Here is a 25906-nt window from a genome sequence, read left to right on the forward strand (position 1 = left end):
CCAGGTTTGAAGACCCCTGAACTGGAGGTTCTGAATACTTTTCAAAGGCAGCCCCATGTAGAGCGCATTGCAAGATGGGAAATGATTAGGGCGTGACTGACTGCGAGCAGAAAAGGGCGTAACTAGTGCACAATGCACTGATGCACAAAGATCCTCCTGGCCACAATTGCCACCTGCACCTTGTATCCAGGAGAACCCCCCCCAGATTAAGCACTAGGTCTTTCTGGGCCAGTGCCATCCCATCCAAGACCAAAGATGGCAATTTTCCATGGACCAAAGAACCCCAAATCCATTTCTGATAGAACAGCCTATTCACTATATCTGGTCCTCTAGCAATTGATTTCTGGTTCATAGATGGTCAAAATGTTGGGTATCTTTTAACCTTGCAAAGGATTGTTTTCACTCCTTAAGTTCACTGTCCCAACTCCACCAAAATGCAAGTCTGATGATAGTGACTCTGCAAATTCTGGGGAAATCACAATGTCACCAAACTATGCCCATTGCAGCCTTAGGCAGAATACAAAAGCAAGATGCAGACTACGCATTGAAAAATAGCTTTCTCTTACCCTTTCTAGCATGTGAATTATTGTGTGCTAAGTAATGCTGTGCCTGAAAATATCAGAAAAAAATATTACTTGTGGTGTAGTAGGGATAGAGATAATACATTCATCATTGTGCTTGTTGGTTTCTCAGTGGTTTTTCATACTATCAGTCACTGTGCCCCTCTGGACACACTTGAGAGATTGGGAGCCAGTAGATCATTTTATGATGGTTCCATTCTTTCCTTTAAGATTGCTTCCAGTCAATGTTGGCTGGTAGGGCCTTCGTAGGCCCTCTGTGGGGTATTGCAGGGCTTAATAAACTCTCTTGCCTTGTTTAACAACATGCTAGGAGAGGTATCATCTCTGATTCAATCCTACCAGAGTGGCTGAGAGTATTTGAACCACCCAGATCTGAGGATAGTTCATGTTTGACTTTGGATGAGGTGGCACTTTCCTATTCAAGGATGGTGCACAATTTGGGTTCTTCCTGGACTCACAGCTCCTGCTTAATGAGCACCTGGCAGCTGTGGCCAGGAAAGTATTTGCACAGCTTCATCTGGTGTGCCAGTTATATCCTTTCCTAGACCTGAGGGCCCTTCAGACTAGTCACCTAGTCACAGCTCCACTATTGCAATGCTTTGTATATGAGGCTGCTCTTGAAAACTACTTGGCTGTGGTGTTGTTATTAGTTAGACTCATTATTTGTTCTTGTTCCTTATTTCTTTTGTCTTCATAACTTTATTAAATTGTGTTTTTTATTTTGCTTGGTTTTATTAGTCAGTTTGAAGTTGGGCAGTGACTGAACTGAACAAATTGAAATTGAATACGTTGATAATGTTTTGTAAAGCTTAAGTTTAAAAAGTGAATAATAACAGAAAGGCTACTGTATTAACCTTCCTAAATGCTATCCTTTTTATTGAAGAATTAGGGACAACAAAGAGTTTCTTTCCTGGGTTTACTTGAGGATGAAGATTCAATAATTTCTTTCCAATTATCCTAGTTTGGCTCGCTTCCTTGAAAAAAGCACACAACCTCCTTATGAGCATTGTTTTTCTCTTTTTTAAGCAGATGAATATTGCATGATGAAAGTGAAATGTAAATGTCTCTCTTTATGTTCTGTTTTTGCTCTTGAAAAAGACCTCACACAAAAGCTTGTTGGTTGTGGACTTCAGCTATACTGAATTTATTTTGTACCTCAAGCCAACATTCAGGGAGAAGGAATTGTCCTATTGTCTTTTATGATCTAACCTCTGGTCCCTGGCACAGCACCTTGGAAGCAAGCCAGTTAGAACAGGCTCAAGAATAATACAAATTGGGTGATGGGCAGAAGGCAGATTTTAACCAAGCAATATGTTTGTTTAACGCTGGTTATCTCATAGGATAAAACTAGCCATCTGTTAAAACAGAAGCTTAAGCTGGTTGCTGAACTGAGGAAGTAGTGCACAACTAGATGTTTTAACTGTCTTACTGATGTATGTGTATTATATTTTGTAAGCCACCTAGAGTCTTCTAGGATAGACAGCCATACCAAATTGAATAAATTTAATTACATAATGTGGTGGGATTAATCCTCTAGGGCAGGAGTGTCAAACTGGCGGCCCATGGGCCACATGCGTCACGTGCAGGCCACGCCTACCCCAGCTCCACAAAGGCAAAAAAAACATCACGATATGTCGCGAGACGCGATCGAGTTTGACACGAGTGCTCTAGGGCCACCTCCTTTCCTTAGCTCTTCTGGGATGAAATAAGAAAACCTCACTTTCAGTTTCTTGCAATTTGGTCTTCTGAATGTTGATGTCAGAAAAGCCATAAATAATAAATCAACATCTGAATTTGCAGTTTTCCAATTTGATTCTTAGAGCATCTGGCAATTGTATGATGAAATGGTGTAAAGCATATTTGTTGGCAAACTCCTACTTCTTGCATTTCAGTTTTCCTAAGTTTGTTTTTATTTCTCCTGAAGGAACTGCTGCTAAAGCTGTCTGAGCAAAATAATCTCATTGGCTTCCTAGAAGTGTACATGGAGAAAATCCAGCCTCACCCTAGGCCCAATACAGTTCTGGAACTACAAACAAGGTATAGTTGACAGCACCTAGCCCCTTTGGCTGATTTCAAAAACTAAGCATGATTGGACCTTGTTAATAGTTGACTGGGAGGCCATTAGGGAATCCCAAGTCTGCAGACAAAATTAAAAAAGTTTAAAAATATCTTGCAAGAAGACAGTGCCTTCCATGCTATTGCTGAGAAAATATCACCATAGGCAAGCTCAATTCAAGTGAATCAAATATAATATAGAGCAGAGTGGGCTGAAAGAGGAGATAGTTGAAACTTTTTTTTACTTTTTATCTCTTCATTATTACAAAGATAAGTAACCAACTATCCTCCAGTTATTTGGATTTCACTTCCTGTTAGACCTAACCAGTGTAGCCATTGATAAAGGGCTGAAAGAATTTTACTCCAAAATATCTGGAGGAACCAAAGTTTTCTATCCTGCATTTAATAAACTTATATTAGAATCATAATGGCTTCTGCTCATAGCAGCATCTGCTACTTTCTTTTTCCCCCAACTACAGTAATAAACTGACAGCCTATGTGATAGCATAATACGTCATAATATAATCTTAGCATATTGCTGGGAAAATGGCGGGAACCTGAAATTTCAGTTTTCAGTGGCAATCATATAAACCCCATTTCTTCATTTCATCTCTGTATCTGTATTAGAAGCAGGATGCTGGTATAGTTATTTCTTTGGTATGATCCTGGATTTATGTTCTGCACATTCTTATATTGCCTTTGCTTCACTATATTTGTGTACTAATAATGGGTATATCTAGGAATGAGACAGTCAGCTCAGGAAATGAGCCCCTTGGATTGACTCCAAAGGACCAAACGGGTGATAAGTGGCAATACTTACAAGAAGAACTGCTACTCAAGAAGAATGCTCCTCACTGTCAATTGGAAGAACTTCAGGTTAGTATATAACCTTTATTCTTACTCTCTTGCAGGTCAAAAATATACAAAGCACCACATAGGCATCTTCAGGTGTTAAATGCAAATGTAATGGAGCCATACAGGTATTGTCCCATATGGCAACAATATAGGTGACAACCACAATCCATCTATGTACTACAGCATACTTTTTATGAATGCAACCGATGCCAGAGTTTCTATTGTCAGAAGATTTAAAGCCTGCTGTTTGAGTGGATCTATGACAATAATCTAGCTTTAAATTATACTTGTTTTTATTTTTTTGAAATAACATTATACAGTAATCTTGACTTATCACCACAGTTGGGGACCAGAATTGCTGTTGTTAAGCAACTACAGTTGTTAAGTGAATCATTCATGATTTTATGACTTGTTTTGCCACAATTATTAAAAGAATGACTGCAGTTGTTAAATGAATCACATGGTTGCTAAGCAAATCCAGCTTTCCCCATTGATTTTGTTTGTTGGAAGCTGGCTCGGAAAGTCACAAATGATGATCACATGATCCCTGGATGCTGCGACTAAGTACATACCAAAGGTCCAAAATTTCAGCATGTGAGAACAAGAAAGACATAGGTCACATGTGTAAGGTCAGGTCAGACATCACTTTATAAAGTGCCATTATAACTTCAAATGGTCACTAAACAAATGGTCGAGGACTACCTGTGTGTGTGTGTGGAGAAATCCGATACTACCTGTATATCACCATGGGTTTAACCTGGTGTACTTGTCTAAACATGTTTTATTTTTCCAAATATTAGATATCTACCAAAATAAATATTCTGCCCCTGGGTGCTACATCAAGTGTGAGAACTCCAACCATTGAGGAGCTAAAAACATACACAGTGCAGCTTGACAACCTAACCCAGGAAGCTTCTACTCAAATACAGGTACTAAAGGCATTTCTCTGAGTTAAATAAGTAGCCACCAGGGTGGTTGCATAGGATTCCAGTTTTAGCATCATGAAATATCTACTCTCAATCCAGTTAAAAGTAAAGGCTTCCCTTGTCCAGTCATGTCCAACTCTAGGGGGGCAGTGCTCATCTCTGTTTCTTACCGAGGGAGCCATCCCCATAAAATGACTGTATCATAAAGCAATTTGGAATAAGCAGTCAATATTTTCCAGACTCATAACTTTGTTCTAAAAAATGGTTCTCTTCTGCATATGTTTGCAGTGTAAATATTAAACAACGGACTTCAGGCCAGGATTTTGGAAAGTTCAATTTCTCATTTAAGGGTGAAAAGTTTTGGATGTAGTAATAGGACTGCTTTTATGTAACTATGAATAAAATACAGATTCCATGTCTCTGTACATCAGATCCTCCCAGAGATCACTTTCAAGTTACTTGTAATGGCCAACATACAGGGCCTTTCTTTACATCTTCACATTTTTGATTATCAGTTAGTGGAGGCAGCATTGAGATAGAAGGACAAATGATCAATCTAATTTGCCATAAACTTCCTCCTGTTTTCTTAATGGATAGAAATAATAAGCCACAGATATATCTTCTGCAATACCGGTATAAATATATTTACACTGGTTCATACGCTTCTTCCAAATAAACAGGAAGACCATGAGAGGGAATTGAAAATATGTATCTTCCCATTTTCTAGGAAAATGAAACAGGAGAAAATGCATTCAGTCTGGATGGGAAACTCTTTGAGTTGTTTCTGGCAATCAGCCGCTGCCTGAACAATATGGAGCAGATGTTGGGCACCTGTGTACTCTCCAGTGAAGAAGCTCCTGTACAGCAAGTGCTTTATGAGGTCAGTACAAATGGAAAAATCGATGATTTCATGAGGCCCAAAGCATTGTATGTTTTATATTTATATTTTTTGCATATGATGGCATTAGATGTAGATCTTTCCTGAGAATGCCAGCATTTATTTATTATTGGCAGCTTTAAAATCTTGGACTTCAACAGCCAGAATTCCTTAGCCAGCCATGCTGGCTGGAGAATTCTGAAGTTGAACTCCACAAATCTTAAAAGTTTAACAAAGTTTGGATATTTAAAAAGAGGAAATGCAAATTTTTAGCCACTAAAATTGTACAGATATGATTTAAAAATTGGAGAACATCTCAGAAGTTTAAAATGGGGATCAGTTTTCATTTTAATACCATCTAATTTATATTTATGGAACTAATAGGATTGGATTGAAATATAATTATTCTTCCAATTATGCATTTCTTTAAATTTGTTGATGCAGTTCTTGGCTCATGAAGCAGTGGGTGAGAAGCAGCAATTTTTCTTGGTTTCCTCCATAGCCATCTGCTCAGATTGACTCCCAAGTATTGGAATGAATGTGATGAAGTGTACATTTCTTTCCAAACAAAAGTGGACACCCACACTCTGGGGGGTCTTTGCTGCTGCTTTCATGGGCCATGGGATGTGTGCAAATGACACAATTGTATTTTCAGAGGATATCAAGCTGAAATTCTTCATGATTTGGGTTGTGGCAATAAGGTTTTCAATTTTATAATAGTTTAAGCCTAGCAAAGGTTTAATGCACATGGTTTAGGACTTTTATGATACTGAAAATCTGTCAGTTGACCTGGACTATCTACTCCAGCTTCACAGCATGCAAAATTTTTGTAGTATCTGAACTACAATAGGTTTATACAATTTTAGTTCTATTTACATGTTCCTCCTTGTTTTCAAAGGGCAAAAAAGTAGGAGAAATCAGGATATTGTAGAGATAAACACCAAAAAAAATGACTAGTTGTTTTTCTATTTGAAGCAGAAAATGCTCAAGCAGCTAATAGAATTTACAAACAAAAAACCAGTATAGAAAGTTAAAAATACATTAACTGCAAATTGATACTAAATATGCTTAGTATCTTGAAATCCTGGTGAAAGAAATGCATCATTCTAAATGTTGAGGAAGCAGGGGTTAAACACAATTTTGTGTTCCATAGCTAAGGGGCAGTGCAGGAGAAGGCCATTTCCTGTTTCAGAAAAATGAGTTTCTAACTATCAAGGTATATACAAAAGAGCTACTCTTGTGTATGTTAACAACCATACAGTTTATAACAATTGCTCTTTTAGATATTAAACTCAGTTACTGAGGACTTTAATGTATACACCACTACCTTAAACTTTACCTGGTAAACATCTGGCAATCAGTGCAGATCCCTGTAGCCTATTTGCAACTTCAAGAACATGTCAATGATGTCCAAGGAGAACACCATGGAATATTTTCTCCAGAGGGTGAGAGATATATGAAAGTCTCATGCTAATATTGAAACTTCTCTCTTGAAAGAAACGAATGTTGATGGTTTCTAGAAAAACCTTATTTACTCGCCTATCTTACCTAGAATCTGTTTCAGACTCTCTCTGCAGAACTACAGAAGCTGTATACAGATATTGGTGATAAAAAGGACGATCTTCTGAAGTCCATCACCTCTGCGGGTGGAAATTCTGAGAGATTCTCCCAGTGTTTTAGTAACTTGCAAGCATGGCTCCAATTGACCCAAACAGCTGCTGCTTCTAGAAGCGAGTCTATGAAAACTGAAATGGACCATTACATCAATTATCAGGTATCACAGGGTTAAGTTTTCATTTCAATCTTTAAAATCTATTAATGTGGGTGCTCACCAAAAAACATGCTTCATCCTTTTCCAATTGAAATGCTAGTGATCTCATATCAATTCACATGTGATCAAATTTACAGAAAACTCTAATCTCTAGCCTCCAATTATTCCATAGAGTTTTGCAACCTAGATATAGTAGTCCTGTTTTACAGTCATAAGCATAATCTTTGTATTGTAGTCTTGCATGGACATCCCACAGGAGCACAATTTCCTACATACAGTATGCATTCAGGTATATGCATTACTCACATAAAGCTTCTACCCACAAAGAAGTTTATCTGAGATAAGACCTATGCTTGCAAACTTTACAGATGATTTAATCTTTGATCTTCATAATGAGAAGCAATTTATGATTACAAAACTGAAATACACTGAGAGTGTAATTCTAATACTCTCCACTTATAAAAAAAATCTCTTTTTCTCCACCTCTCCAAATGAATATACATAAAGAATGATACTGATTAAACAAGCCATTTGAATTGCAGTTTCATTATCTCTTAATTTTGCATAATGCATTTCTGGATTTACATTGATTTTTTTTGTTTCTTGTCACAGAATGAAATCAGGCACTTGTATGATGCATTGATTGAGAAAAAATCCTCATTGCAGCAGTTTTTCAGTGAAATGAGTGGGCACAATATTTCGAAGCAATTCCAGGTAATTAAATGAGACATGAAAATTAGGTGTAATTAAGTACCCAGCATTTTAACTAAATTCTTCTATTTTGCTTTTGATTTCCCCCAAATCAAATATTGTTTCTAACTGTGAATTATTTGTATATTTATTTATTACTAAATGTTTGTCTTACTTCTGTCAGTAATCTTTAATGGTGCTAATTAATGTTATTTACAGCTAACTGATTTGCTAGTTTATAACACATTTCCATTATGCTTATGGAATTGCTGAAGATATCTAATTGGATATTAGATAGTCTATTAAATAAAGTATATCATATTAACTTGGTACTTGGCTTTTTAAGTTTTTAAATTTGGATTTAAGTTGCTACATCTGTAAAAAAAAATGTTGAGCAATCTTAAAATGTCAGTGAATGCTAAAATCCTCACCCCTAAAAAGTTACCTATCGCCCTGTGTTACACTGCCAGAGCCTATGGTATCCTGATGAAGGTATAATTGCTTATTTACTGTAGCTTTCCCAATATTAATGTATGCTGACATAGAATCAGATCAGGCATATAATATCTTCTTTCTTTAGAATTTCCAGTAAAATATATCTAAAACTTAATCTTACATTATTATTTTCTGCATTTGCCTGCCATCCCTTCTATATTATTTACTACCAGGGTATATGCAACTTGTATTTCATGTTACAGAAGAGAAAGGGAATCTAATGTCATTTTTTTCCTATGCTGTAAAATCTAGTTTACCCCAAATTTTCATTAGAACGATAAAGAGGTTTCAAGTTTTTAAGCTACAATTGACAGTTTCTGATAATCAAGTCAGATGACTAGTGCCAATAAGATTATAGTCATGAGAAGGATGATCTATTCTAAGCATTCTTGGAGGTATTGCAAAGTCTGCAGAAGTGCAAAAAATTAAGGGAAAACCCTAAGTGGCTATTAATTTATCTCCCACCCAACAATTCACAGAAAATTGAGTACATTCATTGGTCACAAAGTGTTGTGATTGTTTGGAAGAATAAACTTGACTATTTTAGAAGAGAACACAATTAGCTACAATGTCAAGTAACTGCATTCTGTACTGTAACACTTATTTGCAGGTCTCATTTGTAAATCATTGTTATAATGTTCCATGAGATAAACAAATCCTAACTCCAATTATGCCAATTTGTTTGGAATGTACATTTTTTTTAGTTAGACCAGTCACTTTTTCTATTTAACAAGTGGTTTTATTCTGTTATTTTATAAATACATATGAAAATTGTCAGATATTTCCTCTGCCTCAGAAATATCAATATTATTAAAAAGACTAGCCTAATTCTGAATAATTTTATATCTCATTCAGCAGGCAGATGTCTTTGAATTGGAACTGCAAAATTTTGAGACACAGGCAGCTAAACTAAGAGATCATGGAGAAAGAGTTCAGTTGCCAGTTGCCATAACCCATGATGTGTACAAACTAGAGGTAAACATGCTGAATGGATGGAATAGATGAAAACTAGTCAAGGAGAGAAGCAACCTAGAACTAACTAATTTCGTGACAGAACAATTAATCTAGAACAACCTGCCTCCAGAAGTTGTGAATGCATGGAAGCTTTTAAGAAGAGATTGGACAACCATTTGTTTGAAATGGTATAGGATTTCCTGCCTGAGCAGGGGGTTGGACTAGAAGACCTCCAAGGCCCTTCCAACTCTGTTATTCTGAATAACAAATGGATATACAAACTGAACAAAATGAAATGTAACTCATCCCAGCATTTTGAGATTGAGGTTTAATTGGGGGCAAAGACAAGGGCATAAAATAGAATTACTAGAAATGAGGATGAGGAAATATATGATAGCATATAGAACAGCATATAGAAGTTGGCAACTTCCTTCTACACAGGGCCAGAGGCCATGCCACTGCCAGCATTTCCAAAGGACTTATTTCTCTTCCTCCATTGAGGTGACTGATAAATGGTCACCCAAAGAGACACCATGTGCTTTGTCTCTCTCATGTGCCAGATAAACATATATTTTGGGGGGATCTTGGCCTAGATGATTTTGGGTAGCAGCAATGTCTGTCCCATGAGCCATAGATTGCTGCCTCTGAATTAGAATGTAAAATATAGCAGCTTTTCTCAGAAAGCAAATAACTAATGGGTCTATTTAAACTCTGGGGTGATCTAATTAATTGATTATTTTGGAGGCAAATCAGCCAGTTCAGTGAGGCCCAGATGGACATTGTATTTTGATGGGAAGATATAATATAGATACATAAATATAGCCCTGCATCAAGAGAAGAATGAATTTGGAAATATGTTTGGCTTAGCCAATCAAAAGTTGTAGATTTTATAATGTATATTTGTCAAAATATGCAGTTAAACTCTGATTTCTGGTCAGCCTTATAGCATAAAAACATATTCTAGAAGGGTAATAATATTAGTACTTTGCAGTATCTTGAAGACTATTGATTTATGATGCCATAAATTTCTCTGTATTACAACTGTCTCGTAAATTATACTAAACAGAATTTCATTTAATTTCTAGGAGGTGTTGGATGACCTCTGGGCATTCCTAAGGGTCAAACAGAAGGAGCTAAGTTCTTCATTCATTAATGAACAGCAGTATGAATCTTTGTTACAAGGCTCTGTAGAGCTCATAGATCTTGGGAAAAGGAAACTTGCTCGTGTTTCAAAGCTGAAAATTACCAGTCGTTCTGATTTAGAGTTACACTTACAAAATCATAAGGTATAGACCTCTGCTTAAAATTACACTTAAAGCTATTTTTCAATACCAGGAAATCACTGATGGATTTCTATGATATGTTCACAAAACACACAATGAATAAACTACACAATGGCTTAATGTGATTTTATTAATTTAAAAGTTATATAGTCATCCACATTATAACAAATTCTGGTTGACTCCCAATCCTCTCATCCTGCTAAGATTCTAACTGATTTCCCACCACAAACTATAGTTTTAGCCTACTCTAGCATAGAGTGAACCTAGCCAGTAAAATCATGGCAACAGTGAGATTCATGTTCAATTTATCATATGTTCAGGCATGCATGCATACATGCATTGATTCATTTATTGATTAGAAGGAGATGGCTTCAGAGCAACAGTCAGTGATTCTTGTGTCAAGTGGCATTACATTAGCTCTTGCAGTACTACCATTCATATGAATGTAAAATAATAAATTGCATTTAACTATCAAAATAGGATCTCTGCCTGGGGGAGGATTGCTAGTTTATCTCATCTTGAGGTGAAGGGTACAACAGATGTATTGAAAGTAAGCTGGCACTGCTTAGATGACATTGCTTAGGGAGAAAAGCAGAAAACATTATGCTTATTTTTCACTCAGAGCTTTTAATGTAATCTTATCATAAATGAGCAGAGGTATTTTATAGGGAGAGGAGGGGTTGTTGCTGTTATGTGTAATCATATAACATCTATCCCGGGCTATAATTACTCTGCTGGAAATAAAATATAGCCTTGGTAATGAATATGAAAATTTATAGACTGCCCAGGAGAAAGTTTGAATAAACATGAGTTGATTCCTACTTAATTTTGTTGACTGTAAATGTAGGGGAAACAGTTACTTTTATTTTGCATCAAATTAAGAAGGCTGTAATTGTTCGCATGTTGCATATGGAAATACCTCCTATTTAAAATATTAAGAGAAGTATAGTTTGATTACTTTACTAAATATGAAGATATCTTTGGGATCCAAAGAGATTTTTTCATATATATAGCAGTGTTTCTCCAAAATTTTTAGAATTAAGTGTTTGATGGGAAGGAAATCCTCCAAATTTCATTTTGGATTCAATTATATAAAGAAATCAAGCTCTTTAAAAAGATGAGAAATAACTTGCATTGTTCCAAATTAGATTTTAAATTTAGCTGTGTTACTCGAATAATAATCAGTTGTAGCATAAGGTCCAATGCTTCTACCAATATGTCCTCCACTCTTATCCAGATGCCCTGGCCAATTTATCCTTCAGTTTCTGTGTCCATTTTCTTCTGAGTATATGCCAATGAGTAGGATAAGGGAAGCAGGGTATATGAAGCAGGAAACGGCCATATAAAGATGAGGCCCGGGAGGAGACACGAGGCTGGTTCCAGGCAGTAATAACTGCTTCTTTGAAGGAGGGTGTCTTCCCCACCGCCTTGAAGGAGGCGGTGGTGAGACCCTTCCTCAAAAAGCCTGTCCTGGACCCGGCTGTTTTAAATAATTATCATCCAGTCTCCAACCTTCGCTTTTTGGCGAAGGTTGTTGAGAGTGTGGTGGCGCATCAGCTTCCTCTGTTCCTGGAGGAAACTGATTATCTGGACCCATACCAATCGGATTTCAGGCTGGGGCACAGCACGGAGACGGCATTGGTCGCGCTGGTGAATGATCTCTGGCGGGCTCGGGACAGGGGTTGTTCCTCTGGTCCTATTAGATATCTCAGTGGCTTTTGATACCATCGACCATGGTATCCTACTGCGGCGTCTCAGGGGGTTGGGAGTGGGAGGCACCGTTTTACGGTGGTTCTCCTCCTATCTCCTGGGCCGCTCGCAGTCGGTGTTGACGGGAGGGCAGAGGTCCACCCCGAGGCCTCTCGTTTGTGGAGTTCCTCAGGGGTCGGTTCTCTCGCCCCTCCTGTTCAACATCTACATGAAGCCGCTGGGTGAGATCATTCGTGGTTTCGGGGTGGGGTATCATCAGTACGCTGATGATACCCAACTTTTTCTTTCCACCCCAAACCAACCCAGCGATGCCCTCGCCGTGATGTCCCGTTGCCTGGAGGCGGTCCGGGTCTGGATGGGGAGAAACAGGCTTTGTCTCAATCCTGCCAAGACTGAGTGGCTGTGCATATTGGCATCACGGGTTAACCAGACCATTCCACCTTTAACGATGGGGGGTGAGGTGTTACCCCCCGTTGATAGGGCTCGCAACTTGGGCGTCCTCCTTGACTCCCGGCTCAATTTTGAAGACCATATAGGAGCCGTGAACTGGGGGGCTTTTGCCCAGGTTCGCCTGGTGCGCCAGTTGCGACCCTACCTGGACCAAGATGCCCTATGCACAGTCACTCATGCGCTCGTGACCTCCTGTTTAGACTACTGCAACGCTCTCTACATGGGGCTGCCCTTGAGGACCACTCGGAGGCTTCAGCTGGTGCAGAATGCGGCCGCGTGAGTTGTGATGGGGGTTTCCCGATACTCCCATGTAACACCTCTACTCCGCGAGCTGCATTGGCTCCCGGTTGCCCTCCGGGTGAGATTCAAGGTGCTGGTGATGACCTATAAAGCCCTAAATGGCTTGGGTCCAGGATATCTGAGGGAACACCTGCTGCCAGCATCAAGTTCCCTTCGTCCTGTGCGCTCCCACAGGGAGGGTCTGCTCAGGGTGCCGCCAGTAAAAGATTGCCGGTGGATAACACCCAGGGGGAGGGCCTTCTCAGTGGGTGCGCTTGCCCTCTGGAACCAGCTGCCCGTGGATCTCAGGACTGCCCCCGACCTCCGTTCATTCCGCCAGGACCTGAAGACCTGGCTCTTCAAGCTCTCTGGCCCAGGCTGAGAATTTTAATTTTAATTTTAATTGGAGTTTTTACTTTTTTTTCAGGGATTGTTTTTAAATTTTTTAAAATTGTTTTTAACTTTTGTATTTCTTGTTTTAAATACCCTGTAAACCGCCCTGCGTCCTTCGGGAAAGGGCGGTATATAAATCTAAGTAAGTAAGTAAGTAAGTAAGAAACATTTTAACTTTATTTATGCTCTTACAAAACAAATGTGTTCTTTTTGAATAATTATTTTGCAGATATAATTATCTGTACCTATGCTCCTTTTCTTTTTTGAACATAGAGCTTTTTCCGTAAACTGAATGGCCATATGCTTCTTGTACAAAAAATGGCAGATTCAATATTACAAAACAGGGAGAAATACTGGAAGGATATGGTAGAAGAGATCAAATCTTTGGAAGAACAAGCTATTCAACATGGAACCCATTTGGAAAAACTTTTACAGGTCAGAGAATAAAATGAAACAATGTGAAATAGGTTCAGACAAGTCCGTTCCATTCAGCTTCTAACACAGAGGTTGAGCGCGAGTACATTAATTTTTTTAAAAATTACATTCATTAGGAATTTATCCAACCTCAAAACTGGTTTGATATTCTATAGCACAAGACTTTGAGCTGATTCAGCAGGGCTCTTTACATCTCAATGAGTGATAAAATTAAAAAAAATGTACTTGTATACCCATTAAGTAATCTATCATGTTGAGATTCAAGGTCATATTTGTAATGGAAGAATAGAATACATTTGTTTATGATGGATACAGCAGCCTTCCCAATTTGGCACCTTTATGATATATCAGACCGTAACTCCCATCACCCCCCCAGCCAGTATAAATTTGTAAGTTGATTGAAGAAAATTATTTTATAAATTTATAATGTTTACTACTGATTTTTTTGGGATCTACTAACAACATTCTTCATCTTACAGGACTGGATAGCATTTGATGAAAGCTACGTTTCATTGTGCCAAAAGCTGGAGGCACTTTCGCCCACAGTGCCTTTTGTGGCTTTAGTGGAAGAGACAGAAGAAAGAGCAATGGAAAGGATTCAGCTCCTTGAGGTAATGACTTTACTTTAACTTCTGTAATTTCCATTGTAACTATAGTTGTTATTGAATGATACACAGTATAAGAGCTAAATAAGGCGATCAAACCGGTCAGTCCTAGAGGAGATCAACCCTGACTGCTCTTTAGAAGGCCAGATCCTGAAGCTAAAACTCAAATACTTTGGCCACCTAATGAGAAGGAAGGACTCACTGGAGAAGAGCCTAATGCTGGGAAAGATCGAGGGGAATAGAAGAAGGGGACGACAGAGAATGAGGTGGCTGGATGGAGTCACTGAAGCAGTAGGCGTGAGCTTAAATGGACTCCAGAAGATGGTAGAGGACAGGAAGGCCTGGAGGAATGTTGTCCATAGGGTCGCGATGGGTCGGACACGACTTCGCAGCTAACAACAACAAATAAGAGCTAAATATTTGAATAATGTTTCCTCATTTTGTAATTAAGGAATTGAAGGCTAAACACGTCTTTAGAAACTTTACTTTGTCATTTCATGTAGTTCCATTTAAGAAGGCCGTTGACAAGCTGGAATATGTCTTGTGGACAGCATCAAGATGATTAGGGGCTGGGAGGAATGGTTAGATATGTTTGGCCTGAAGAGGAGAAGACTGGAGAGTTGTCTTTTAATTTCTGAAGTGCTGTCATGTGGCAAATGGTACAGAGTTGTTAAAGAAGGCAAGACAAAAGAGGTTTAAATGGACATTAGAACAATTTTTTTGATGGAGGGAACTATTCAGTAGTGGAATAAAAACTGGTGGTCTCTGCTGGAGGTTTTTGAACTGATTCTGGATGGCCAGAGATCAAGCTTGATGTAATAATATAATCCTGCACTGGGCTGTAGGGTGGTTTAGACTTTAGAGCAGGGGTGTCAAACTGCCGGCCCACGGGCTGGACGTGTCATACAGTTCCTTCTTGAGAAGGTGAAAAAAAATCTAAATAGAATAAAATAAAGAAAGATATGGGAGAGATCATTTTTTCCCAATTAATGCTCATGCAAAGAATTATAAAATTGCAATTATAAAAATGTGTTGATTGCCAAATTTGATTAAATGAACACTGAATCATAAATAGATTTGCCTTTTGTGGAAATGGAAATAAATTAGTAATAATGTGATCTGTTACTTTTCATTTATAATTTTATATAATTTCTTAGGAAATCAAAAAGAACATTGAAGGGGAGCAAGCTCGATATTATCAAATAGTGAAAGAAGGGAAGAATTTGACAGAACTTCTGAGCTGCCCTGAATTGCAATCCAAGATTGAGAAGCTAGAACATCAGTGGCTGTCTTTTTCCCAAAGAGTTGACCATGAACTACAAAGACTTGAGACATTGCACAAACTCTTGTCCAGGTAGGAATTACGTTTCCTTGCTTTTGAAGGTCAGCTTCCCTCACCTGGTATGCTCAATTCACATAATTCCCTAGCAATCATGTTCAAAATCTGAAAATGACAAGTTGGGAAGAGTAGACCAGTTCTAAAAAACCCCCACATAATAATAAACAATACAGTAAATAAATACTAAATATAAAATGGCTACCAAGCACCTAACATCAACGAGACTCATACTTAGATGGCCCCTAATGTTTGGGAAAAGAGCCAGGTATTAAGAGTTTTCCTTAAGATGAGAGGAATTAGGCCTTGTCATATATTGTGGGGGGGGATCATTCCAGAGAATGGGGCAACCACAGAAAAAGAACATTTCCTAAGTCCCATAGGATGACAACATTTAAAAAAAAGAATATGGAGCATGGCCTCCCTGTGGGAGTATGTTCTTGACAGAAGGCAATCCTTCAAGTAATCTAACCTTATGCCATCCGGAGCTTTGTAAATAATAAGCAGCACCTTGAATCATACCCTGAAGCCTATCATAAGACAGTGCAGTTTGTGGAGTATGGTGTTATATAGACTTAGAGAGATGTGCCCATAACTACTCATGCTGTTGCATTCTGGGCCAGTTGAAGCTTTCAGATAGCTATAGCCCAGTCAGAAGGTTATCAAGGTGAATAAACATAACCAGGACCTTCTGTCCATGATTGGGTACAACTGGCATAGAAGAATATTTGATGTTACTCCGTTTGTTAACAGATACCATATAGGAAGTTGATTTCTTTTTCTTTAAAAAAGAAACAGAGGAGAAGTAACCAAAGTTATCTAAAGAGCGAGGAGAGGGTAAACATTTCATATTTTCATTGCTCTCATATAGGACTAGCAAACCTATGCTCCTCCAGATATAGCCCCCAAATTCCATCTGCCAGGATGCTCATTAATTTCTACTGATTATTAACTGTCTTATAAGTTGCCAGCCAGAAACATGGTTGTTTGAGAAGCCTGCAGTGACATTGATTCTAGTTCCTGATTTGTTTTCTTTTGTTTTTCCTGAAGTTACAACAAAGACTCAAAGGAGCTCAGTGTCTGGTTGGAATCTGCTGAGCAAAATGTGAACTATTGGAAGGAGCAGTCTCTCAATGCATCTCAGGACCAGAACATTGTCAGGAACCATATTCAGAGTTTGCTTGTAAGTTAGACAGTGTTTGTGGTAGCAGAGACTGATGTAAAAATACGAGGATAGTCTTTCCATCTAATCTTGTACATTGCCCCCAGTACAGGCCAACCATCTCTCTAATCTAGAGAACTCAATGCCTATTAGTCAAAGATTTTTTATTTTATTTTACGTTTTGTTGCTTGGAGCCATTAATAAACTACTGTATTCTCTATGTATTTATCTAATGCTATTTTGTGAGCCCATCTTCAAACTCATTATACTTTTCTAATCAGTCTCACAGGATAAAGCCTGGTTCACTGCATGACACTCAAAAGGCTAGAATTACAAACTATACTAATGTGATTTGTTTAGCGTGGTTTGTTAATGTTTGGTGAATAACTCTATTGTATTTTATGGTAATAAATTACAGTGCAAAATCATGATTTGTTACTGACTATAGTTGTGACTTTGGTATGCATATTTTGGTATGCAGAGATGAAGGAATTATTTATAATTTTCTTACTTATTCCTGATTTGGTATTACAGAATGTCTCGCACAAACCTCTAATTAAATCACAAAGATGCAAGGCAAATGAGAGAAAATAAAGGGAAACTTTTCCAAGTCAGCCATAATTATTTGCCAGTCTGACTGTTCAAAAAATTGAGCTTAAAACAAACATTGGCTTAATGTGATATTTGAATGTAGCCTCAAAGCCCTATTTACTGAGTCAAGCCTTCTACGGTTTTCTCCAACGCCCCTCCCCCCACCACCGTTACGTTTACAGATAGCAGGTGGATTCTGTTTTATGTAGCTGGTTGTGTCATTCACAACCAGAATATGGGAATGAGTTATATTGTAATCCAGGGGTATCAAACTCAATTTCATTGAGGGCCACATCAGCATTGCGGTTGCCCTCAAGGGGCTGGGTGGGTGTGGCCTGGGTGGGTGTGGCCTACTGGGTGGGCATGGCTAGAGTGTGTATGGCCTACTGGGTGGGCGTGGCCAGCTCTACATCGTTCACATCAAGGTTGCCTATGGGGGCCTGGGCAGAAGTGGGACAGATCTGAGGGTCTCTGGCAGAAGGAGGGTCTCTGGGCCAGGGCCAGGGCAGTGGGGGCTGTTCCCTCACTGTTTCCAGGATGGCTTTGCTGGCCACATGAAACCACTTCACGGGCCGGATCCGGCCCCCGGGCCTTGTGTTTGACATGTCTGTTGTAATCTATCCAGACAAGAATCATTTATGAATTTAATCTCTAAGTATAATTACTGCTGTTACATTTTTATGTTTTAGCCCTCATTCTTGCAATTATCTTTGACTTTGTCATCTGAATGACTTTCTCATATCGCTTCCATTTGGTCCCTGCTATCATTAGTCACCTATCTGTCCAGAAGGCAAACAAAAATATCATATGTAAATGGCAAATGTCAATACAGAAAGTTTGAACCTGGGTCTAATTGACCTAAGTGTACTTTTCCATCTAAACCTTTAGCACTGTTTTTGGGTGCTCTAAAATGAAAAAAAAAATGAAAAAAGGAGAACAATATTTTATCTCAGTTTAAAATCATTTCATAATTTAATATAATTAACAAACTTTCTTAACATTTTTATGCACACCATATTTTATGATTTTGTACGATTCTTCAGGAATTCTTTAAAGAAGTCGATGATAAATCTTCCTTGAAATCTTCGGTCATAAGTAGTGGAAATCAGCTGTTGCTTATTAAGGAATCTGATGATGCAAACTTGCGCTCAGCTTTGGCAGAGTATGAGCAGAGATGGAGTGACCTTATTGTTCAATTACCAAGCATCCAAGAGAAGTTTCACCAGGTAAAAAGTAATTCATCAGCAAAGCTACTAGGCATGAATAACTTTGAAGACTGCCATAGTTACTAATTGCATATTGCTGAACATTACATATCTCTGCCATTTCTGTTTAAAAAGTCTTATCTATCTCCTTTATCTATGGTGAATCCATCATTGTGAAGTATTAAATACTATCTTTGTTGCTATTCTTGCTTGTGATGCTGATTACAAGCATTTGTATAAAACTCAGGGATGTTGATCCACAATTGCCCCACTAAAAAGTTTGATTGAAATTGCCAAATATTGTTTTTATCTTTGACTTGAAATAGCAAATGTCTCAGCAGTTTAAAACATACTAAATAACCCATAATCCCTTCAATCATCATTTCAGAGATATTTCCTTGCCAGACTTCTCAATGTCTTCAGTAATGATAGATTGCCTTCACTGGCAAGTTCTTAAAAAGTCAGGAAGATATTCAGAGATGTATCTGCCTTGAAAGTAGTCCATGATGAATGGTATTGCACAGTCAAACTGCAGCAGCTGAACAGCAGGAAATGCTTTATGACATTTGGCATTATATCCTAAAGTGTTTTATGAAGATTTTTATGTCATAAAATGTTTAACAAAATTAGCCCAATTTCAATTTCATGGGAGTCATGGGTTCTGGGTTTTAGACACATTCTGTAAGTTAGTCCATGAACCTTGTTTCAATAATTGTTACCTACAGTGCATTATTTGGCCCAGTTAAAAATTACACATAGGAGAGTTTCGCATATGATTCAGATATAGTTGTGGGTGAAGAAGGTAAGATGATAGATAGATAGATAGATAGATAGATAGATAGATAGATAGATAGATAGATAGATAGATAGATAGATAGACAAACAGACAGACAAACAGACAGACAGACAGACAGACAGACAACCTTTATTGTCATTTTTTACTGTGGGCACAATGGCACAGATTAAAAATGAAATTTAGTTGCTTGTTCTGAAAGATGACACGTGCATCATAATGTTGTCATGTGAATGACATTTCTTTTACATTTAAATGCTTCAGACATGATGATTTCATGACATAAATGCATTATTTCCACAATAATATGATGATGCAGAATTTATTTTGACATCATTGTACCCCCTTTTTAACTTGTGAACACTAAACTCCTCTCTACCCATTCATGCCTATACCTCTGAGCTCTTAAGATGTCGATTAAAGTCAAGAAATCCACCACTCCTCACAGCGCTTAAGCTGCTGGCCGAACATCAGAGCACTATACAAAAGTGGATGGAAGCATGGAGTAGCTATACCTCCCAAGATATTTCTGAGCATATTAATCCTAATAGTATACCTCCAGGATTTAATCTACCCCGACAGATATGGGTGACATACAATCGAATTAGAATGACTCATGGGGTGTGTGCCGATTCTCTGTATAAAGTTGCAAGAAAAAGTATGTGAACCTTTGGGATTACGTGGAGTTTTGCATGAATTGGCCATAAAATGCGCTCTAAACGTCATGTAAGTCACAACAATAGAAAAACACAGTCTGCTTAAAATAATACTACACAAACATTAACTGTTGTCATGTTTTAATTGAACATAAGATGGAAACATTCACAGTGCAGGGTGGAAAAAGTATGTGAACCCCTAGCCTAATGACTTCTCCAAGAGCTAATTGGAGCCAGGAGTGAGCCAACCTTGACTCCAATCAGTGTGATGATATTGGATGTGTTGCTGACAGCTGTCCTGCCCTTTAAAAACACACCTGTTTTGGGTTTACTGGTCTCAAGAAGCACTGTCTGATGTGAACCATGCCTCGCAGAAAAGAGCTCTCAGAAGACCTACGATCAAGAATTGTTGACTTGCATGAAGCTGGAAAGGGTTACAAAAGTATCTCCAAAAGCCTTGATGTTCATGTGTAAGACAGACTGTCTACAAATGGAGAAAGTTTAGCACTGTTGCTACTCTCCCTAGGCGTGGTCGTCCTGTAAAAATGACTGCAAGAGCACAGCGCATAATGCTTAATGAGGTAAAGAAGAATCCTAGAGTGTCAGCTAAAGACCTACAGAAATCTCTGGCACATGGTAACATTTTTGTTGACACATCTACAATAAGGAAAACATTAAACAAGAATGGAGTACATGGGAGGACACCACAGAGGAAGCCATTGCTGTCCAAAAAAAAAAATATTGCAGCACGTTTGAAGTTTGCAAAAGAGCACCTGGATGTTCCACAGCACTACTGGCAAAATATACTGTGGACAGATGAAACCAAAATTGAGTTATTTGGGAAAAACACACTACACTATCTGTGGAGAAAAAAAGGCACAGCACACCAACATAAAAACCTCATCCCCACTGTAAAACATAGCGGAGGGAGCATCATGGTTTGGGGCTGCTTTGCTGCCTCAGGGCCTGGACGGATTGTTGTCATTGATGGGAAAATGAATTCCAGAGTTTATCAGGACATTTTGCAGGAAAACGTACGACCATCTGTCCGCCAACTGAAGCTCCGCAGAGGATGGGTGATGCAACAGGACAATGACCCAAAGCATACAAGTAATTCAACAAAACAATGGCTTCAACAGAACAGAATACGCCTTCTGGAGTGGCCCAGTCAAAGTCCTGACCTCAACCCGATTGAAATGCTGTGGCATGACCTTAAGAGAGCGATTCACACCAGACATCCCAAGAATATTGCTACACTGAAACAATTTTGTGAAGAGGAGTGGTCCAAAATTACTCCAGATCGTTGTGCAGGTCTGATCTGCAACTACAGGAAACGTTTGGTTGAGGTTATTGCTGCCAAAGGAGGGTCAACCAGTTATTAAGTCCAAAGGTTCACATACTTTTTCCACCCTGCACTGTGAATGTTTCCATCTTATGTTCAATTAAAACATGACAACAGCTAATGTTTGTGTAGTATTATTTTAAGCAGACTGTGTTTTTCTATTGTTGTGACTTACATGACGTTTAGAGCGCATTTTATGGCCAATTCATGTAAAACTCCACGTAATCCCAAAGGGTTCACATACTTTTTCTTGCAACTGTAAATGGGGAAAGACACCTTCAGCACAATGTGATTGCAGGGCTCCCCGACAGACTATCCAACATATAGTGAAGGAATGCACTAATAGAAGATACCCAGGAGATGTTAAGGACTTCCTCTGCGTAACAATGGCAGCTACTGACTGGATCTCCAAACTCGACATTAAACTCTGAAATGTTATTTCTGTTTTCCTCTTAGGTTTTATAATTGCTTCTTTTTTTAAAAAAATTGTTTTAACTGTTCTAACTTGTAAATATGAAGTGCTTTTAATTCTGTGTGTGACCAGCCATATGCTAAATAAATAAATAAATATGCTAAGAATAAAGTGAACTGAGCTGAAGGGGATGTCTAGGCCACAGTAAAAAATGACTGAGAATGAGATAAAAATCTGGAGCATTTCTGACTTGTATATATTCTTCTGCAGACAAGGTTGACTACTGTTAGCTCTAATATTGTTACATAATAATAGGGGTAGGCTGATGCTTCTATACCAACAATCTAGTCACTGGCTTATTTTTAGAAACCGTAGAGCAAGAGTGTTCTGTCTTTTTACCAATACGCTGATCAGGGAGACGAAAGAGGCAGAGGTTGCACTAAATAAGAGAAAAGTGAGTGCTTCCATTTCCAATAACCTACAATACTCAACAGAGTGCCCAAAAGGAATATCTTAGAAAATACATTGAATTTTGTTCCTGAAAAAAAAACAAGTATAATGGTGTAATTTTCTAACAGCTCCAGATGGCAAAATTGCCATCTTATGAAGCCATCACAGAACTGAATGCCTGGATGAATTGCATTGATCAGCAAAGAAGAGATGAGGTTGCAATTAATTTGCAAAGTTCCGCTAGCTTGAAAGGCCTTCTTAGGAGGTACAAGGTAAGTGAGACACTATACGTTCATGATGTCTAGAAATGGTTTCATTTCCTTTGGGCAGAAAATAAAATGCATCCAAATAAGGAATCATACTATGTGGTCTGTTTGAGTCAACTGAGATCAAGAGAAAGGAATCTAAAATAATATTCTCTATATCCTTAGGGAGTGAGTACATATCCTTGCATCATCAATTTGGTCTACTATGTAGAGTCAATTGTGTGTGCTGGGGTCTCTATATAAATTCCATCTGCCTGCCTGCCTGTCTGTCTGTCTGCCTATCCATCCATCCATCCATCCATCCATCCATACAAACATCCATACATCCATCTATCCATCCATCCATCCATCCTTGTCTACTTCAACTTCTTATTTTCCCCTTACCTATCATCCTACCTCACTGGGTGTCCAGATAGCAATTAGAAGGTGTCCGTCAGATTTATCTGTATGAGTTTGTGGGAAGGTGAGATATTAATATTCGTATGTCAAATATTTATTCATTTCCAAGACAGATTGATATGCAGTAGGTAAAATCAGACTTCCAAATATCTGGAATCTCTATGCAATGTTTTTTAGTTTTCTTTCCACTTCTAGAGGTCTATTATACAGTTAACCTGTGGTAAGATAGGGGCCTATACATCTGTCAAAATGTTGTTAGTTTTTCTTTCACAGAAGGCTTTGGAGCCTTTCATTTTGTCTATGTGACTAAATGCTTTTTTTCTTTTGGAGATTTTCTTTATTTTATTCACTAATATTATCATGCAAATAAAGCTAAACAGGTAGTGCTTACACTGTCACACAATTATTTGTCACTGTCTTTAAATGGTATCGTTGTTTTATGGATCAGATATAAGAGGAAAAGAGAAGAAGAAGAAAGCACACTTAAGCATACTTACAAAATCCTTATAGGAATCTTGTCTCTCAGAGAGGAGATTGCATCCAACAATATATTGGCAGCAATATAGAAAACTTTGCCTTTGCTTCTCCCAGGATGTTTTTTTTAAAACTGAACTCACAATCTCTTCCTAATTTGATGCCTTTATAGATGTATTGTACTACAACTTTCATCGCCCCCACCAAAATGATCATTATAGGGAGTTACACTTTTTAAGTGCCCATGATCATTATGCTCTTTAACTATGAGCAAGGGACTTGGCCATACAATTATGAGTTATTATAACTCTGTGCATCTATCCTGTTGTCACAGCAGAAACAGTTATAAAGGAACAAAGCTGTATTTCTGCATAGAAAACATGCTTTTTTTGACAGAGTTGTATATTACTTTTCTAGGAATATGTGATGGAAATGAACTTTAAACAATGGATAGTTGATTATGTGAACCAGTCACTACTACAGTTGACACCTTGTGATGTTGAAAGCAAGCGTTACGAGAGGACGTCATTTGCAGAATGTCTCGGGGAATTGAATATGAATTGGCACCATTTGCAAGGGACTTTGAATGAAAAGGTTTGAATGTCCTTTAAAACCTTTTGCAGAGAATATGAGTCAACTTCAGATGTGCCTAGTGGAAGATCACCCATCCACTACAGCTTCATTGCTTTGTTCTCTGTGCTGCAGAGAACTCTTCAGAATGGGAGTGGGGTCCTACTTGGAAAGACTGCAGGTGGAGAAATCAGGTCCATGCAAGTCATCTCCACCCAATTTGTGATTTGCCTACATTCACTGCTGCTCACCGGACAGAAGTCTTATCGTGGTGGCCTTCCTGTCCCATCTGCAAGGTCTGATGCTGTTCAGATCTGCATCATTGATTAGGTAGCAAACAAGGATTCTCCAGGCAGCTGTAAAGGCAGCAGGAACAAAAGCAAATATAGATTTAGTTCTCATTTTCCTTCTCTAATCCATAGACCTCAGTAAGCCTACCTTATACCTATTTTGGTTTATGTTGTCATACTGTCTCAGCAGCCAGCCAAAGGATAGGGATAATACAGTGACAACACAACCATGTTCTCTTTACATTTCCAATTAAGTACAGTAGATTGATCCTTAAAGTTGCTATTTGGAGGTGGTCTGAAGCTTTCTTCTGTTATATCTGAGTCCAGAAACTCTGCTGCAACAATAAACTAAAATATGAGGTGCTTTCTAGAAAATGAGGATAATATTCTTCTCTGCTTATCGCCATAAACTAAAAACATGTCTCCTTCCTTAATTTTGCAAATAATTACAAATTGTCCTCGATACAGATAAAGGAGTTGGAGCACATTTTGGAATCTGTTGTTAAAAATGAAAACAAAGCACAATCCTTGGGCAGCTGGCTAGAAGCACAAAGCAGAAGGCTAGAACATTTGAAGAACCCAGCAAGTTCTCTTCTTGCACAGGGCACATTAAAAGACTGCAAGGTAAATGTACATTATTTCATGACATTTGAAATGTCAAATTAATTTTGTTGATGATCTTCAACATTTTAATCCTATCTGTCTTCCTATATGTTCAGGACAATATATGCGAATTTATCCTTCAAATTAAAAAAAATAACACAATAATTGTCCACAACCATTAATAAATGCAGTCCATTCAAATATGACCTAATAAGAACAGGTCACAATGGAAAACAAAGGAGGGAAATAAACTCAAGAGGTCTGCTCATACAGATGGATCTATAGAATGGTCCCTCCGGGAGACAGTTTGGTGTAGGAAAAAAAATCTAAAAAATAATTTTGTAGAACTGCCTATCAAAAGGGTCTGTCCTGTTTTCCCCCCTGATGTAGCTGTAAATGGCATGTGCCAGGGAAAAGATGCAGGAAATGGAACTTCTTTCTCCTGGGGCCTTCCTCAGCTTCCAGTAGAATTAGTTAGGGTCTCTTTTTGACTCAGATGGAACTGGAGGGCAGATGGATCTACAGAATCATCTTGTTCCACATGTTCTTTAAGCTCCTGAATGGAGTTATACAGAGGTTTGTAGAAGAACTAGTATGCTGCTAATACATTATTCTGTTTCTCTTATATCTGAGAATGTAATGATATAAAAAGAGACCTACTGGATCAGACAAAAGACCAGTTTTGTGTTTCACATTCTGGCTGGGCAGAAGCATATACAAAAGTCCCAAGTTCCCATGACTATTGCAAATACTGGGTATAATCTAGAGTCTTCAAGAATAGTAACTATTGATAGCCGTACCTTGAATGAATTTGTTTTAACCTCCTTTAGGTTGGTGGCTGTCACATCATCCTAGTCCAGTAGCTTATCTTGTATATTACATTGGCTTTCTCTGAGCAGCTCTGTGGCTCATTGACGAAACCACAGAGAGATTCTCATAGCAAAATCTGGAGCAAAAATTCTTTTGACCCTAATATATCTAGAGCAGACATGTCAAAC

The 25906-nt window shown here is 38.3% G+C and overlaps 1 protein-coding gene across 13 annotated transcripts in view; it reads left to right on the forward strand.

The window, feature by feature from the left end:
* Positions 1-25906, forward strand: part of SYNE2 (spectrin repeat containing nuclear envelope protein 2) — a 252931-nt gene that overhangs the window by 171196 nt on the left and 55829 nt on the right. For 11 of the 13 annotated variants that reach the window (XM_081313270.1, XM_081313260.1, XM_081313271.1 and 8 more), the window contains 16 exons: positions 2506-2618; positions 3377-3512; positions 4292-4420; positions 5145-5297; positions 6847-7068; positions 7678-7779; positions 9106-9225; positions 10290-10490; positions 13593-13754; positions 14234-14365; positions 15517-15713; positions 16746-16878; positions 18492-18674; positions 22435-22578; positions 23863-24039; positions 24774-24929. In XM_081313270.1, the coding sequence (XP_081169396.1) occupies positions 2506-2618; positions 3377-3512; positions 4292-4420; positions 5145-5297; positions 6847-7068; positions 7678-7779; positions 9106-9225; positions 10290-10490; positions 13593-13754; positions 14234-14365; positions 15517-15713; positions 16746-16878; positions 18492-18674; positions 22435-22578; positions 23863-24039; positions 24774-24929 (2460 nt within the window). The remainder of the gene's footprint in view (positions 1-2505; positions 2619-3376; positions 3513-4291; positions 4421-5144; positions 5298-6846; positions 7069-7677; positions 7780-9105; positions 9226-10289; positions 10491-13592; positions 13755-14233; positions 14366-15516; positions 15714-16745; positions 16879-18491; positions 18675-22434; positions 22579-23862; positions 24040-24773; positions 24930-25906) is intronic. The other 2 variants (XM_081313269.1, XM_081313261.1) reach the window with 2 other exon arrangements.

The sequence above is a fragment of the Vipera berus genome (genome assembly GCF_964194415.1).
Source record: "Vipera berus genome assembly, chromosome: 1".
Lineage (NCBI taxonomy): Eukaryota > Metazoa > Chordata > Lepidosauria > Squamata > Viperidae > Vipera > Vipera berus.